Source organism: Chlorocebus sabaeus, chromosome 21 (genome assembly GCF_047675955.1).
Source record: "Chlorocebus sabaeus isolate Y175 chromosome 21, mChlSab1.0.hap1, whole genome shotgun sequence".
In the NCBI taxonomy this organism is placed as follows: Eukaryota; Metazoa; Chordata; class Mammalia; order Primates; family Cercopithecidae; genus Chlorocebus; species Chlorocebus sabaeus.
The window spans coordinates 94971583-94991241 of NC_132924.1; the positions used below are offsets into that span (position 1 = coordinate 94971583).

The 19659-nt window shown below is 34.4% G+C and overlaps 1 protein-coding gene across 4 annotated transcripts in view; it reads left to right on the plus strand.

Moving 5' to 3' along the window:
* The window catches only part of PTPRZ1 (protein tyrosine phosphatase receptor type Z1), a 191542-nt gene that overhangs the window by 41709 nt on the left and 130174 nt on the right, over nt 1–19659 (plus strand). For all 4 annotated transcript variants that reach the window (XM_007982731.3, XM_007982732.3, XM_007982733.3 and 1 more), the window contains exon 2: nt 15581–15646. In XM_007982731.3, the coding sequence (XP_007980922.3) occupies nt 15581–15646 (66 nt within the window). The remainder of the gene's footprint in view (nt 1–15580; nt 15647–19659) is intronic.

The window sequence follows — 19659 nt, forward strand, 5'->3', positions numbered from 1 at the left end:
AGTAGAGATACCTAGTTGGAGAAATGGCTGAGCAAAGGCCCTGAGACCAGGTGTTTGAGGATGGCAAGGCTTCCCAGTCAGTGTGCTATGGTGCCACTCGTGAATTACATGTGTACCACATATTCACCTGCTCAGCTCATATGTGTTATCCCAAGGCACAAAAAGCATTATCACTTTCTAATTGATACATGGTATGAAATAGTTTGAGAAGCTTTGCATTAGGGGAACTGACTTCAGAAAGTTTTCATCTGTAGCACCAGCAAGGTGCATGGAATAAATAAGATATCTGGACGTTGTATTAATTTGGTCCTTCTTGTGTGTTTATAGTCATTGAATTAATTGGTTTAATTCAGCAAATAGGTAGTTGATAAAATGAAGCTGCATTTAACCTGTGCTAGTTTTATAAATATTATAAATTGACACAGAGATGGTCCACAAAATGGAAGTTTATCTTGGGATTGCTTATGAAAAGATTAGAAAAATTATCTTACCTTAGGAGGTATGGGGGAAAGTTTTCTCTCATTTCTTTTCCATTGAGTATTGTCAGTAAAATAGAATAAGATTGAGTTAAATTTCAAATTATTTAACATTCAACCCAAAGAATTCTTAACTTATTCACACATACATATTAAATAAAGAATTCAGAAAATCATTAATAAAGTTCAGGCAAAATCCATCTAACTGAATTCCCAGGAAAAAACTGCAACTGTTGCCTAGAATTATCCAGCTACATAGTCTGTATTCATTTTTTATTGGCATACTTTATCCTTTATACCTCTGTGTATAGCGCCTATTTAAAAGAAACACAAATATGGCCTGGTATGGTGGCTCACGCCTCTGATCCCAGCACTTTTGGAGGCTGTTGCGAGTGGATCCCTTGAACCCAGGAGTTCAAGAGCAGCCTGGGCAACATGGTGAAACCCTGTCTCTAAATAAATATGTAAAAGAAAGAAACAGAAACCAGACATTTCTTTTTTTAGCTGTGGGTTGCTAAACCTCTGTGAAATCATAGGTGTTTACCACTGTCTTAAATCACTGGTTTGTGATTACTTGATATTTTCTGGATTTTTAAAACATTACTTCTTTTTTTAATTCTTGTAGAAGTAATGTTTTAGCATACTATAAATTGCTGGTAGAAATTTGTATTACAAAGGTGCATACTGTTTAAGGTCCCAAGTAAGCTTTATGTATAGAAAAGATTCCTCTGCTCTTTCTTTTTGTCTTCAAACGTAAACTTCTGGAGACCTGGAGAGAATGAAAGGCGTCCGAGTGTGTGTCCATGGCAATCCGCTAGCTGTGTAGAGGAAGTTACAGTGGCGTTAAGCCATGAAAAGGATCAATTGTTTTTGTGAAAAATCCTTGGGACGTGCCTTGAATTTAAAGAATCAAATTCATTAAAATCATAAATCATCTGTTAATCTTATTTTGCTGAAATATCCTTGGTGGTCCATGGTATTTTAAAGACCAAAAATGTAAAAAATATAATTAAAAGAACAACATAATGGGATTGTTGAAGACCATGAAATGATATCCTCAATGCCTTTTCTTCTTGAGGGTTTTTCCTGGATACTTGCTCTACCTAAGCCTCTCGTAACTACAGAGCTGAACATGGTATGAGATGTGTAACTTTCATTCATTTATTCACTCATGTGCCAGGCACCATGCTGATATTACATGTGAAAAGTTTCCAAGGGTTTCTTGTTACGTCTACAATTACTGCTAAGTTTCCCGTAAGTAATTTGGTGGACTGGAAACGAGGGCAAAATTACATGAAGGGTTTAGAAAACGGCATCGATTATTTTTGGATGTGTCAGGAAGATGGGGGTAGTCTTTCTCCCTGATAATCGAGACCCACGAGAGCACCACCAGATACTGCACACATGCTTCTGAATGACAGCAGCATTGTGTGAGATGAGAAAGCTGTGTCAGGCTGATGGTATTATCATGATTCCTTAGAATGGATCACCATCCCAAATCACCAGACACTCCCTGATCAGGAGGTAGCAGCGCATTCTCCAGCCACTGTATTGCCTGGGAGGTTCAGGTAGGAAGTGAGTGCTTAGCCTCAAGGGGTCTGATGGAGGTCCTCTTGGGAAATGCAGAACTTCTTTGCCTACTAATGCCCCTTGCTCTGAGACCAGAGAGGCTTCTGGGAATTCTATCCTCACAAGAATCATTCATTTCATTTAAATAGTATGTGAAGCAAGACATTTAAGTTAGTTGGAGGTGCATATCATTTAAAATGGTAGGAGTTGACAGTTTCTGTAAGCCATTTCTGAGATTAAGAAACAAGGTAGTTTAAAATAATTTGTATTTCAGCAGTCACTGTTTTCTTAATTTGCCAATGAGCTTGAATAACATATTAAAGAACTTTAGGCGTTTGCTCTAGTTTGTGATCCGCTTGAGCACAAAATTATGTGATCTTATTTCCAAGGTTAAATCAGTGTATCCTTGGCTAGATCTGTAATAGCCTATCAGATAAACATCTTCTGTCAAAATAATATTTGCCATTAGTGAAATTAATGACAGAAGTATAAACTTCAGAAAGGTACGATCACTTAGATGCTAAAAAATCTATTAAGGAAAACATAGGTTACATTTCTATATCTTTGTCTTTGTATTATATGATATGTAAATTCCAAGGTATAAATCCTTTCATAAAAACACTTTTTTCTTTTTCCTAGACTTAGAAACATTGACTTGCCCACAGAGCTAGCTCCTTTGATGTGCAGTAATGCTACCTGTGGTCTGTTTTTAAGATGCTCTTTTTTGGCTGGGCAAGGTGGCTCATACCTGTAATCCCAGCACTTTGGGAGGCCGAGGCAGGCGGGTCACAAAGTCAAGAGATCGAGACCATCCTGTCCAACAGTGGTGAAACCCCGTCTCTACTAAAAATACAAAAATTAACTGGGTGTCGCGGCACACGCCTGTGGTCCCAGCTACTCAGAAGGCTGAGGCAGGAGAATCACTTGAACCTGGGAGGCGGAGGTTGCAGTCAGCCGACATCGCACCACTGTACTCCACCCAGCCTGGCGGCAGAACGAGACTCCATCTCAAAAAAAAAAAAAAAAAAAAAAAAGCTCTTTTTTATTTAACCGTTACCATTATCACATTAGACAGTGCAGGAGTATGTTAATTATCTCTAGGTGTCCCAGTGGCCTAGTAAGTCCAGGGCAAAATGCCAGCAGAGTCCTGGCCAAAAACACTGCATTAACTTGTTCAGTCTCTTGACATCCTCACAAACAGAACAATAAACCTGGAAAGAAAGCATATTTGTTCTAAATGAGTTAACTATTCCAAAATAAATAATATCTAACCCTTGGCCAACAATTTGTAATTGTGTATAAAAGTAACTAATGGGATGTATTTTCCAAGACTATTAATTATGTACTGAACAGGAATGCGTTTTAAATGTTGTTCCTCTGAGTGCAATAAACCTGTGTAATCTGGGCAACCCAACGAGCATCTCTGAGCATCTGCCACTGCAGAGGGCATTCAAATTTTCAGGCAAAATTTGGGAAATGGTGTTGCAGCAGTGAGCCAATAAGACCCAGTGCTGTCGTTGGTCAGGATAGGTCACCGATTACAAGACTTGAAGATAAGCATATTGTGATTGGTGGTTGAAGTGAATCCTCGCTTCTGAAGGCCAACTTTGGGGGTTCACAGAATAGGCATTGTGGAGACACCAAGTTCCATGGAGAATGCAAGTATTAAAGTGAGAAAGAAAAGAGAGTACAACTGAGATGTTTGGCAAGGAGTAGAGGCATGGGATGGGGACTAAAAGTGTCTCGCAGAGGAATGTGAAGCCAATAAAATGATTCTGCTAGCCAGCTAGACCGTACTTAAGCTGTACTAATTGAGACAATAGGATTTGCACAGTTTCCGCTCACTTCAAATAAACTTTACAGTACAAGGAAATAAAATGATAAATAGTAATGATCACTTCATAGTCTACTGTCAATGAAACATTTTTACATACCAATAAAGCAGTAGATGTAATCTTTTTTGTACAGTTATGAGCAAAATCAGTGATGAATATAGCTAGGTGCTCATTAATAATTAAAAGCCTACTAATTAGAGATGTCATCAAACTGTTTAATTTTTTTTTAATTGCTAGTGGAGAAAGTGGTTCTAAAATGAAGAACTCTTCAAAATGTAAACAATATAAGCTCTTAAATAAATAGTGATCTTAAGCTGCCTTAAGTCTTTTCTGAAACAAGGGAAGTATTCTGAAAAATTTTACTTTAAAAAATGTATTCAATTTACAATACAGGTGGGGCGCAGTGGATCATTCGTGCAATCCCAGCACTTGGGAGACTGCGGCGGGTGGATCATTTGAGGTCGCTTGAGGTCAGCCTGGCCAACATGGTGAAACCCCGTCTCTATTAAAAATACAAAAATTAGACAGGCTTGGTAGTGGGTGCCTGTAATCCCAGGTATTTGGAAGGCTGAGGCAGGAGAATTGCTTGAACCAGGGTGGCGAAGGTTGCAGTGAGCGTAGATGGATTGCGCCACTGCATTCCAGCCTAGGCGACAGAGCGAGACTTTGCCTCAAAAAAAAAAAAAAAAAAAAAAAAAAAAAAAAAAAAAAAAAGTACAGCACAAAGACATAATTAGATTACATAAGGGTAGTTCCTCAAGTTTGATTTAAATTAAATATTTTGTTTTTCAGTGTTCACATTGTTCTCTAGGGAAACGGTTTATCCTTGAATATCAGGATTTGTATTTTCCATGTGCAGTGAGTGTCCATACTTATCCTTAAAACTAAAGAGCACTTGAGACTAAGAATCAGATAGCATCAGAAAAAAAGTGAATAATTTATGACAACAAAAACATGCTATGCACATTAGATAAATGTCACATTGTTGTTTCATTTAAAAAAAGTTGCTTCACTATTGAAAGAAAAATTCCAAATGCCTGAAAAATAAAAGTCAGGAAATGATAAGTGTTGTTATAAGCACATTTTTTACAAAGAGTTCAACATGGTTTTACACATGCCCTATCTCTTGTTACAGTATCATTGTAAGTAAACAGGAGATATATACCCCTTTTTTTAAGTTTTGGAAATACAAGCAAAGGGACGTGACTTGACCAAGGTCATCACTTAAAGAGATATATACACCTATTTTTAAATTGTGGAAATACAAGCAGAGATGTGACTTGTCCAAGGTCATCACTTAAAGGCAGACTCTAAGATTTCGATCTTAAGAATAAAGTGAAAAGAGGCATAAAAAATATATGTGTTTATAGTTAAAGTTAGACACATCTCCCTTGCTCATCCTGATTTCTTTTTGCAATATTGCCCAAGCTTAAGTAGTTTTAATGAGCAATAGCAAGTGGTTTATAAAAGATACTGGCAAATTGAAAATGTCTTACATCATTACAGATTCATTGAAAAATTATCAGTTTATTATAGTAAATATGCTTCCTGGGAATAAAGTTTTCTTATTTCTAGACCAGTTTTTTAAAAAAGGAATTCATGCCAAAAATGAATTTTCAGTCAATACACTGGGAAAGGAGTCAAGAAACTCTGCCTTGTCCAGACATAACCACACAGTGAATCAGTCAGCCTCCTGGCAGCAACTTTAACATGACCGACACCTATTTCAAAACAGGTTGTTAACACATAAAACTGCCAGATTGTCCTGCTTAATGGATAGACGCTGACATTTGGGTTTAATTTTATCTAAGCAAAATGTGCTGTTTTAGAAATATGATAAAAATTAAAATAAGACTAACTTCAAGGTTTACCCACAAAATGAAGACCCAGTGCATCTGATCATCATGGCCAATAAGATGATCTGTGAGTTTGTTGCACTTCCTGTTTTGCTGTGGTTCTTGTTTTTCATTATCTTGGTAGCTGAAGTACTTAACTTGCCTACTATGTGTCAACTTGGCTATTATTTCATAAGCTTAACTTTAAAATGCCGTTAATGCTGCATCTATCATGCAGTCTCTTGGAAGAAGATGTTAAAATGGATTTCAAATTTTTCTTTACAGTCTTAAAGATGTAAAATACTTAAAACATATTTACGTATTTATCTTTATCTAGTTGTAGAATCAGAGACATTCTTTCAGAGTGCATAGACACTTTAAATTTTTTAAATATTTAACTAACAAAAACTCATCAAATACTTGGAAAACATAAGAACATATGAAAAAATAAAAATCACTCCCAATGGCACCACATAAAGAAATTTACATTTCTGTATATATGTACTATTTATAAAATTGTATCCTAACTGTTGATAATGTTTTATATCATGTATATTTCAAAAAAAAATCAATAAATATTTTTGAAAATATACTTACAATGGCTTCACCTCATTTCATATTAGGAACCTTATATAATTTATTTAAACTTCCCCCACTTTTTGTATGTTAACGTATTTTATAGTTATTCACCATTATTTTCAATGTTGTAAATATCTTGGTACATCATGTTAATCTCTGTTAATCTTTTAAAATATGTTCTTTGGAATAGAATTATTGTGCCCAATGATATGAAGAGTTTTAAGGATCTTGATAACCCTTGTCAACTCATTTCCCGGAAAGTTTATAATAGTTCATTCTTCTACCTATATATAAGGAAACATCTCAAGATTTCTGGATCATCACTGAATATTTAAAAAGTAATAATAAACCTTTGACAACTGGTTAGCTGGAAAACTGCTATCTTCATGTTATTTTAATTTCTGTTTCTTTGATACCAGTAAAGTCTCACAGTTCTTTATAAATTTATTAATTGTATTTGCATTTTTAAAACGTTTGTGCTCATATTTTGCCCTTATTGATTTGTAATAATTTTGTGTGTGGAATATATTGTAATATTTGTGTAATGTATTTTAACATTTATCAATAGCTTAATTTTACAATTTGTATTTCGTTAAATATTTCTCTACACAAGTTTTAAGTGCTATATAATCATAGTTACAAATGTTTCTTCATAATATCCTTTTTTTCATGCATAGAAAGGCATCCCCCATCTTATGATTAATTTAATGTTCACTTTGTAAATAGTTTTTCTGCATCTTTTTTAAAACATTCTTTATTCCACTTGGAATTTATTTTTATGTATGTGTGGAGTACAATTTAATTTTTTTCACAAATAGTCAGTGTTCCCAACCTTTGAACCTTCATAATTTTCTTTATCTAATTGTGATGTTTCCTTTCTCATATATTACATTTGCATCTATAGTAGGTTCTGTGTTAGTGCTGTTTGCTTTTTTCTATTGATCTGCCTGTCAGTTCATTTTTTTTTAGTAATTGATAACCAAGCCTTTATTAGTTTACACTTTTCCTAACTGTTCTAGTCAATTATTACTCTCCATTTATTATTCTATATAAATTTTCGAAAAATTTCTCCAGTTAGAAACATCCTAGTGAGATTTGACTTATTCATTAATATGGAAAAAAAATCACAACTTGCCCAAATTCAATGTTTCCTTTGAAGAATGTAGTAGTTCTCTTCATTTATTTGCATTTTCTTTTATATTAAAAATAGTTCATATCTTTGTTCCTTTATGAACTCTCTTGGTGTTTTGTGCTTTTCATGGTAAATGTGAATGGAATCCCATTGTATCCTCTAATTGGCTATTTGAGTGTGCCAGTTGTCCAGAACTTCCTGAGCGACCCCAATCAGAAGGGGGCACGGCAGATGTTCTTGTTCTGCGTCAGATTTCAGTGAAAGTACGTGAGCATAAGATTTCAAAACAGCAATCTTATTTACATTGCTAAATAATACTATTATGGTAAGATAATTTAATAGCATATATTAACATAATACATAAATATAATACATTATTTTTGTCATTCGATGAATTGTGTTTTCTACTCCCTTTTATATACTTTTTCTTCACAGATTGGGTTCTCTTCTCACTTATAATATTAATTTTAGCTCGTTCCTTTAATTGTTATTTGTACACAGGTTGATATTTCTGTCTCTGTTCCCATTATCGCTGAGCAGTCAACATTGGGTTTTTCTCTTATGGTGAAACAAATTCACTGTTAGTTATAGACATAAAACTAGGTAACTATAATGATTGTAGTACAATAACAATGAGTTTGTGCTTAGTATTTTGTTGATATTTTAGAAGAAGTTTGACAGGAAAAAATGTGGTACTTCATCTACAGATTTTATTTTATACCTGAAGCTCAAGCAAAACTAGTTCAATAGAAACTATCCTCATGCATATCATTTAAGCTCAAGAAATAAATCTTCTTACATTGTCAACTTTTAATTTTAGTATCCAAAAAGTAGAGAATGCTTTAAGTGAACTGTTATGATGCTGTAAAATAATATTTATTAAATTGAGAATATGTCAGTGATTCATTATCATGTAAAGAAACCGGTTACCAAATAGTGTCATTGAATTTAAGTAAAGTCCAAATTTATTATATATAAATATGTAACATCTAGAGAAACATATGTGCATGTGAAAACTGTTAATAGCAGTTATTTACAGTACATAGAATTACAAGTGATTTTTGAAGTATTTTTGCTACCTGTATATTTTCTAATTTGTTTGAAATAGGCATGCTTTATTATGTCATAAAGATCAAAATTATTAATATGTTTTAACAAAAAATACCTCAACTTTAGACATATAGATAAATTACATTAGCTTAAATGCATCTAAGTATAGGAAAATATACTACTTATCAAGATTAGCCTGTGACTATTTTGAGCTTTCATTGAAAAGCTTGAATAGTAGACAAATTAACAACAGAGAGATTCTGTCTCTGAAAGCATGTCCAGTGTCTAAGAGACAATAAATCTAATTGCTCACCTTTGAGCCTTTCCTTGGTCCTGTGAGACATGTGCATTTAACTGGATGTCTCACTACCAAAGTAAGCATATGTAAGAAATGACTCCCTTTGTTCTTTTCCATTATCCTTATGTTCAAACTTTCCATCTCCTTAAATGATTTACCATTTTGATTATATAGTGCCTCAGGCATCTACTTTTCATCGCTTTAAACTTACTCTTAAATAAAGAGGTTACCTGGACTCTTGTAACTCATATTTTTCCAGAATTACCTCTTTTTAATGATATAAATTAAAATATCCTCTTATTTTGCATAAAGATGCTATTTAAGTTTTGAGACATTCAAAAGTACTTTTATTTTGAAGGCTTTGAAGAGGAGGAAACCAAAACTCTGCTTTCTAACACTGGAAGGTAGCTGAAATTGGAAAACAAATGGCTTGATATATATACTATAAAAAAACGGTATTTTTTAGGTCTTTTGGTTACATCTGAAGTGGTTAACAGTAAGTGCAATGTTTGAACTATTACTATAGCCTAAACAAATCATACTATTTGAATTACCTTAATTAGTTACATTAGGTTTCATAAATGTCGTTGCGTATATACTGAATAAAATTTACATTCCAGATGGGTAAAGATAGGCTATATGATCATTTAACTTGACAGCAAGCCAATCTTTAACATTGAATGACAGGAAGATCCACAGAGAAAATTTGCCATGTATAATATTGTAGACTCTGTACTCGTGGGCAAATTTAATTTTACCTGGAAAGTTTGTCTTAGCAAATCATGGTTTTGGGTTAGATCATAAACTCAGCTTTCTTATCAAATGGAGAAAGACAACAATAGTAGAACATCTGAAGATACAAAGTATTTAATAAGCAGGTGATGTGTCCATAGGTGTTCTTTAGTCAAAAGTTGATTCTGGCTGGGCGCAGTGGCTCATGCCTGTAATCCCAACATTTTGGGATGCCAAGGTGGGCAGATCACTTGAGGTCAGGTGATCGAGACCAGTCTGGCCAACATGGTGAAACCCTGTCTCTAATCAAAATACAAAAATTAGCTGGGCGTGGTGGTGCATGCCTGTAATCCCAGCTACTTGGGAGGCAGAGGCAGAAAAATTGCTTGAACCCAGGGCATAGGTGTTGGGGGAGGTGCGGAGGTTGCAGTAAGCCAAGATTATGCCACTGCACTCCAGCCTGGCGATAGAGCGGGACTCCGCCTCAAAAAAACAGTTGATTCTCTTCTTAAAGGAATTCCTGTTTTTTATTTTATTTTCAGGGAAAATACTTATTTTGTTTCCAGTGACAGATGATTGTGACTGCTGTCACTATCAACCATTGTTTATCAGTGCCACTTCAGTCTTAAGCATGTCTTACTGTCACATTCTTTAGTGGATGATAACCACTCTGATGACAGTATACTATCTCCAGAGGGTTTTAAGTCCTTCTTCAAGCCTTCACAAACCACCTATGTTTCTTCACAAGCACACATCCAATCCCTTTCATTTCAGTTAAAATATTTATTGGATTATTTCATACTCTTCTTTGAAAATTTTCTTCAAAATATGTGCAACATATGAAGTACATTCAATACCATTCAGTCAACTCAGTAGACTACCTCCTCACTTTTAAAAGAAATCTAAGTAAGAAGAGAGAGTAGGATGAAAGTTAAAAGCGTGAAGATGGATAGTGAGCTGTCACCAAAAATAAGTTCCTAGTGATCTATGAAGATCCTACATGAGCGCTCCCTGGCCTCTCAAATCTTGAGTTCTGTGATTTCTTACTTCTTGGTCCTCATGCCTTTTCCTCTACCTGGAATATTCGGTCCCTTTCCCCAGGTCTCTTCCTTGTCAGTCTTCTTCAAGGTCTTTAATGGTTCATCTCTAATTCTATGATTTCTTTGCCACATTTCTAGACTTCTGCTACCTTTTGATGTCCTCGGAAATTCTTTAGTAACTTCTTTAAAGGATGTGAAATATGCAAGAACTATCATCTACCTTGGACAAATTCACTTTAAGAGATATGAAATCCTAGACTTCAAATTTAGATCTGTGGTTATTTTCTATCTGAAAATTCTTTTTCTTAGGAGGACTGTATTTCTCTCTATTATAGTAATATTTTGACCACTTTATTTATGGCAATAACATGTGTATATGTGTTTGTGTGTGTATTTTGTCAGAGCACTGCTGCTAGAATTTTTAGTAGAATGCAGGTGATAAATTGAAGATTTATCTTGCCGCTTCAGTCTTCTGTTTCATGTAGAGACCTTCTTTAGGGTAAGGCCACAATCAGAAGCATTTTTAGAATTCAAAACATTTTTAATGACTTTTTTTTAGTAGGAAATGAGCACCCTGATTTTAACTTGGTGGGGGAGTTTAAAAAATTTGAGAAAAGATGTTTTCCTTGATAGGGAGTTATCAAGGAAAACAAAACTTTGATTTCCTTTACATAAGTAAACAGAAATGAAATATGTATTTATAATACATATACTAAATAAATATATGTATTTTTATATATCCTTGTATATATACATGTTTGCATATATGTGAGTGCTCAAGGTAAGTTCAAGGTGGAATGAGTTAAAAGGAGAATGTTTAGGTTATCTGACGTAATATAAACCAAATTTCTCTGAATTTCGTTAGGAGGTTAGAAAGCTGCTTCATGAAGAATATTTTTAGGACAAATTTTAAGATAACCTTAAAAAAGATTTGCTAATATGTATTTTCTTGTTGTATATCATGTGAACAGTCACTTCCTGAAACTTCTTAGTTTTATCACTACAAAACAGTCACACCATAACAGCCTTGTCAAATATTTTAAATGGAAAGAAACAAAATATACAAACTAAAGAAACTGAAATCCACAGAAACAGAAAAAAAATTCTTTATTTCATTATTTTAATGGATCTTAAAATGCGTAAGCACTTTGATAGATTCTTTTTTATATAGAATTTCCTGGTTTTCAAAGTATATAATACAACAAAAAAGTGAACCCAGCTTCTTTTTTTCTTGTTCATTGGAGCTATCACATCTCATCTATCAGACCTCTAAGTAGAATTTTTAAAGTGGGGTACTCTCTCACGCCCAAGCACTATGTAATTAGCATATGAATGTGTAACGGATTGTTTGAAGTAACAATTAAGGGAACAATACATAAAGGAACTGAAGAGAGCTACCAACACCTGGGAATCTTGTATTGAAAAAGCTTTCTTAATGTAAGTAATTAAAAACCAAGGATAAATGTTCATTGTGTAGGGATAAAACTCTACAAGGAAAGCTAAAATTCTGCTGATGTTTTGCTGTTATCCTTTAGAATGAATCATTAAAACAAGAGCTTACTGTTTTATTTATTTCAATAGAATGCTTGTTAAATACAGGTTTTGCATGGTATCTGATCTCCTGATGTCACCACAATGCATAACAAAATGTCTTACATTTCTAAAATATTTATACTTAAAATATATTAGAAATGTCAAGGAATCTTTTTCCTATGGCCAGTGCAAAGTTTCAGGGAAAATTTCAGTTGATTGCCAGCTTAAATCACGTATACAGTCAATTCTTTATAATTGATTTGTCCAAGTAATTCCTGCTAATGAACCTGTAGCCCGCTGTATTGTTTTGCACTATTCTGTGTCTCTTGAAGGCAAGCATGCTATAGAGGCTCCTGCTGAGGCAGAGCACCTTAGGAGAGTAACCCGTAGCTCAGGATTTGTAGGAATCCTTGATATTGAGGGAGGATAAATGAAGTGGAAGTCAGGGACCCCGCATTATGGTTTCCATTTTTTATCACTTGCTGCCTGTACAAACCACTTACATTTTTTGGCGTAAATCTTCTTATCTCTAAAATAGGAATTACTTTTTTCTACACTGTTAAAAGTTTCAGTCAGTAACCTTTTATGGCCCTTTCTAATATCCAGTTGTACATATTCATTTGTAATAAAGAAACTCTTAACCCCAGGATTTAACTTAAATCAGTTTAGTCTTAAATAACTAGCATTTTATGGAACAACCCTATTTGAAAAATAAATTGTGAGCCTAAGATTTCATTTGTAAGTAGAAAGTGAAACAAAATTATGTATGAATATTCATAACAGCATTATTCATAATAGCCCAAAATTAGAAACAACACGAGTATGCATTACGTGATGAATGGATGAATAAAATATGGTATATTCAATTGTCAAAACAAAAATTGCACCAAAGTTAAACAGGAAGGAAATACTTTATTCAAGGCTGTTGCAGTAGGGGAGAGAAGCTAGATCTGAGTTTGAACTCAACACACATGAAGCAGGCTGGGTTAGGTTTTTAAGTGCTGGAGTGAACTTGTGGAAAAGAACTGCAGGACATTCAGGGCCATAAACTATCTGTGTTTGCTGATTGGCTTTATCTAAACTACCTCTTGTCATAAAGATATGAGTCTATCTAAATAAATTTAAGTTTATCTAAGTAAATTCATATCTTTATGACAGGAAGTAGTTTTTACAACTTGAAGCAAGGTGCCCCACTGAAGTTAGGCTCCTACCCTCCCACCTAAACTGGAAGATAAAAGTGCTGTCTCTCTTGTTGATTACTTTTCAAAGAGGTGGTTCCTGGGTCCTTGAGAGGTACATTTCTGGATTATAAAGTTACCAGGTGGCTATTAAAAAGATTTATGTCTCACAGGAGTAGAGCAGGAATTACAAACCAGACACAGTGGCTCATGCCTGTAATCCCAGCACTTTGGGAGGCCGAGGTGGGCGGATCACGACGTCTGGAGTTGGAAACCAGCCTGACCAACATGCTGAAACCCCGTCTCTACTAAAAATTAAAAAAAAGTAGGCAGGCATGGTGGCGCGCGCCTGTAATTCCAGTTACTCAGGAGGCCGAGGCAGAAGAATTACTTGAACCCGAGAGGTGGAGGTTGCCGTGAGCTGAGATCACACCATTGCACTCCAGCCTGGGTGACAGAGCAAGATTCCGTCAAAAAAAAAAAAAAAAAAAGAATTACAATTACAATTTTCCTAAAGTGAATTCTATAATAAAGGGAAATCAAGGGCCTATGGCCAAGGACAACTCTTTTCAAAGTTTAGTCAAACCAAGGGGAAGTTTAAGGCTGTCCTGGTCACCCTATGATAGAATATTATTGGACAGTGAAGGAGGATGAAGTATTCATACATGCTGTGCCATGTATAAACCTCAAAAACATTATGTGACGTGAAAGAAAGTGATAGCAAAAGGCCATGTATTGTATCATTCTGTTCATATGGAAATGTCTAGAATAGTCAGATCTATATAAACAAAAATATTAGTGTTTTCCTAGGGCTGGGGGATGGGCGTGGGTGTGGGGTGGCAGCTAAGGGTATGGAATTTCTTTTTAGACTGATGAAAATGTTCTAAAATTGTTTGCAGGAATGGTTACAAAATTTTGCAAATATTCTAAAAGCCATTGACTTGTACACTTTAATGGATGAATTGTGGGATACATATATTATATTTTAATAAAACTATTGTAAAACTAGATTTATGTTGAAGTGTGTTATATAGCCAATAGAATATTTACTTAATATATAGATTTTTAAAAATTTAAACACGACCAACACCTTTATTTTTTCAAAGTAGATTTTGGCTTTGGATAACCTATGAATTTTAAGTGTGCATTTCTGATAGCTGGCCTGCCTTTTAGTTTTTAAAAAATAGTAATTTATTACCATGTTGTAATAATCAGAGAGTATATAACATGGAAGAAAGAAAAATAAATTCTGAAATGTCCTTGAGATATTTGCATCCAATAGAGAAAACAAACGTATACAGATAATAAGTAATTTCATACTGTATAAACAGTGTCAATGTATGAATGAATAGTATTCTACAAGTACATTTGTAAACTAGCTCTTTGTAGCTTTCTCTACATAAACAGTTCTGTCATCACCAATCAGGTTCCAAACCTATCCTGCAAAGATTTATTTTACCCACTACGTAGCTGAAATGAAGTATTAATGTTAGTATAGTCAGGGATTAAGGGACAATCATACAAGGAGGAGAATGAATCTGAACACTCCCATTTGTTGGATGCAGGTGTGGCTCCCAGCAAAATTTTGAATTATGCAGAGTGAGACTGGTTTTCACCCATCTTCTTTTGTCTATCCCTTGCCCCATGTTCTAGATCTGGAGACTCTCTCTCTGGGTCATGGGGCATTCACTACCTTTATGGCCCTAGGTTTCCCATTGCATTACCTAATTCAAGCATCTCTGTTCCTCCAAGGGACAGATTCACTCACGCTATCTGACATAACATTTCTCCCAAACAACATATGCACATTTAAATTCTACTTTCTGACAGCAGCTAATTTTGTTTTGCATTAGGATGGAAGCAAACTTTGAAAGCATGATCAATTCTGGGTACCCTAGAAGCATTTTTCAGATAAAACTTGGATTGTAAATGTAAAGGTATCTTTAATTAATAGGATTTCAGGCATTAGACTTAGGGAATGGTAACAAAAATTTGGAGGCATGACAAGCTGTCCTTTCTGACTCCAGTCCCTCTTTGGGGCTGAACCCCTCTAAGCTGCTCTTTCATTACCTAAATATGTACCTTGTTTCTGCCTGAATGTCAGCATCCTTTAAATACACCCTCTAAAATTTCACTAGCTACCAGAACAAGAGCATTGGAATGTATAATGTAATGGTGGTGGTTGAGGTTGAGAGAACACATTGAGAAGATGACATAGAAAGAAGTAATCAAGAACTATTTATGGTATGAATAATTTGGGCATCTTTTATTTTTGGACATATATTTTTCTACATACTGATTCCTTGGTTTTTCTTTTTTGTAGATTGGGCTAATGGATACTACAGACAACAGAGAAAACTTGTTGAAGAGATTGGCTGGTCCTATACAGGTAAACATAATGCTTATATAATGAGATTTGGCAGAAACTTTTATTGTTTTGTATCTGTTTTTATATATAAAAGGAAGCTTTGTAGCACAATACATCATATCAACTTAGCTAAATGGATAGTTAGATTAATTAATAGATATATAAAATACAAAATGATATCTTATAGGCTTTCCATAAGCAAATTTGGTAGTGTAGGGCTTATTGACATTCACCCAAACTGTATTTGAAGCTCAGGTCCAAGCTGTCTATATACCTTCAAGAAATAGCATAACCTGGGGCTCTGTATTTTTCAGCAGTGAAATGGGGGGCTGTTCTGAGCATTAAATGAGATAAATAAAGTGTGAAGCACTTGTCAGAGAGCCTACTTCTAAACAGAAACCTCTCAATAAATGTTAGCTGCTGGAGTTGTTATGATCATGCTAATGATTATTTTTGTTCCTTTAACAAATATTGATAGGATTCTTGCTCTCAGAAGGAGCATTCTTCTGAATTACTATTGTTTATTTATTGGCGTTAGAGTATAAAATGATTTTGTCACATTACTAGACTTTGCTTAGAACATTATGAACATCTGAAGTTGGCTTGAAATAATTAACCACCAAAAATTATTATCAGAAACTCTGGGAGAGAAAGTTCTAGCCCTGAGTGGAAGAATATGAGTGGAATTTAGGTGAGCCATGACATGCCTAGTAACCATCTGGGATGGAGTTGAATATTAGAGTTGGGTACTCATTAGCAATAAACTTGGGTTGATAAGATAAAATCACATTACAAGGGCTTTACCATGAGCCTGGTCAATTTTACTTAATAGATGAAGCAGAAGCATGTTGAATTTTGTAGATAAGGATGTATTTTCTTTCTTCTTTTTAATTGCTACCTGAAAAGTAGTAAATGTTCATTGTAGAAAATTTAGAAACTAGGTTCAAGTACAAAGAAGAACGTAAAAATCATTATTTTATTCTCCTCAGGAATAGCCACTTAAAAAGCTGCTATAGTCCTTTTAGGACAATTTTTATTATCCAGAGTTTATATATTTTACTTATAGAGTTATGTATCCAGTTTACTCTTAAAATTATATTTATTTCCTCATTTTAATTATTCTTGCTGATCATGATAGTTAATCTGCTTACTAATCCATCGAATAATTTTTTTATTATGTAACCACTTCCTTATTTTTGCATATATAAGCTTCTATAAGCAGTGACAGATAGATGAATTGACAGATATGTTTTTATTTTTATTACTTCTGTGCTATAGAATTATTGATATGTAATTACCGAGTAGAAAAAAAAAAAACTTTCAGGCCAGGTACGGTGGCTCAAGCCTGTAATCCCAGCACTTTGGGAGGCTGAGGTGGGTGGATCACGAGGTCAGGAGTTCAAGATCAGCCTGGCCAACATGGTGAAAACCCATCTCTACTAAAAATACAAAAAAAATTAGCTGGGCATGTTGGCACACACTTGTAATCCCAGGTACTTAGGAGGCTGAAACAGGAGAATTGCTTGAACCCGGGAGGTGGAGATTGCAGTGAGCCGAGATCACGCCACTGCACTCCAGCCTGGGTGACAGAGAAAGATTCTGTCTCAAAAAAATAAAACATAAATAAATAAATAAATAAATAAATGTGTGATGCACACTGCCTAAATGCTTCCTAGACAGTTACACGCGTCTGTCATATAAATGACTACTCCACTGTATACTACCCAAGATTGATGATTGTCATATCGAAAATCTTTGTAAATTCAACAGATTTTTAAAAATCAGGTCTTGTTACTTTAATTTGCTTTTTTAAAATTACCACTGAAGTCATGATTTTAATTTTTTATGAGCCATTTGCACTATACCTCTTCAGTGCAATAAGTTAAATTAGAACCTGGAAAACAATCAAGATATCTGTCAGAGCAGGAAGAGTGAACAAATTAAGGCACATCTCGACTGTGGAGTACTCTGCAGATGGGTATGAGGTAAACCTCTGTAATATTGTACAGAAAGACCTGCTATTAATTTACTCATTTATAATAAGCACCCATACATCTATAAAATACTACTTTTGATATTTTTAAATCCTAAAAAATGCATAAAAGCAAAAATTGTTCATAATTCGACTCCATTTTGAATTATTTAAATGGAATTATTTTCTTTTTTATTTTGTTATATAAACAAATTATACCCAATTTAATAGGCATCAGCAAACTCTATTTACTTGAGGAATTTCTTTTTTCAGTAAACATGAATTTTAATCAAAAGGGTTGTTGGACCAAAGGGTCTACCTATTTATAATATTAATAGATATGGTCAAATTAATTTCAGAAAATTGTGTTAAAATTATCTATTTCCCCACATTTTCACTAACACTAACTCTAAAAAATCTAGTCAATTTGATTAACCAAAAATGGAATCTAACTTTTAATTTGTATTTCCCTGATTACCTAAAAATTTTTATGTTATGTTTTTGTATGTACTACCAATTGGGTATATGTTTATTAACTAATGTAGTATTGTCTTTTAAGAAAACTTTATAATTTATATACTTTATAACTTTACATCTGACAGTTGTAACTCATTTTGTCTTTCTTTTCCTACGAAAGAGAAATCCTAGTATCTTATAAAAATCATGGCTGTTTTTTAGTGCCCCTAATAATTATGAGAAACATGTTATGAGGGACTAAGAATGCTTAGGGTGCATCCCTGACCATGGAAGATGACATTACAAGGGGAAATTCCCAGTTTTCCTGGAAAATATCTGCCAGTGTCACCATCTGGGCAATAATTAATGCAGGACATCTTTTTAAATGATTAATTTAGGTATTTCTAGTTGTGGTTTGGGAATGCTGCTTCCAGGATAAGCTTTTACCCAAGAAGTTCTTCATGAGTATTAAAGTTCTACATGTTTGGGCCTTTTACGTTTATATTTTTATTTTTAATTCCTAAGAATATGACAAGCCATCTTTTAAAAATTCACTACTCTATTGTTTTTAAGGTAATGTTTGCTCCATTAAGAGTAATATATAACTGTTTTAACAACATGATACCTAGAGATATTATCACAGAATAAAAGTCAGCCTGGTTTAGTGTTCTTAACAGCTAACTTTCTAGTTTCAGAAGCGAAACTAGAAGCAGGTTATTTTCCTCTAACCAATCAATTTTCAAACAGAGAACTCAAATATTTACCAAGTATGTATGAGTAAAGTGAAAAACAAACTTTAATGCACCCTCCACTCTCCCTAAACTCAGAGTTAGAAAACGGAGGACCTACTGCCTAAGGAGAAAGAAAATTATACTTCTCAGCTCCAAGCAAGGGTGGATGTATATTGACTAATGGAGAGATGGTGGTGTGTGTTTCCCAGCAGCCCAGGGGCCCTATGCATCTTGGGTGTGCCTCATCAGGTTAGGAGAAGACAACAGTTTAACCAGGGTTTCAGCAGATATGATAGCAACAACACATACCATTGTGCAATATCTTATTATCTTAGGAGACAGCCACAGAGCTGCTCCTTTTAATGGGCTGAGTATAGGCACGGCATCTGTAGAGTGGCTAGGCTTTGACAGATGGGTCTTTGCAGAAACAATGCATAGTTCTTTGCTTTAAAATCAAGTTGAATCATCTTGCTCATAACCTAAGGCCTATTGGCTTTAGCTTCTTTCAGGAAAGTCTAGTGATCAAAGGGATAGACTCATTAAAATGTGGTATTTGTTGTAGGCAGTGGGGTGGCAGATCTCAAAAAGGGATGTTCCAGAGTCAGAGTGAGGATGGAAGCTTACCAAAGTTTTAAAGAGTGAATTGCTTTATTTACATTAGTGCTTCCCATTGGTTTGGAAAATTATTCCTAGAATATTTGAGGATCCTAGGAAAAAAATAAAGATGAGGACATTTTACAGCTCTTTTTTTAGCTGAAACTGAGAGGACATAATTATTTTGTCTGAATTACTAGACTATCTAAGAGAAAACAAATAAATGAAATTCTTTATCCAAATGAATGTATTTCACCCAAGCAAATTACATCAAAAACAAA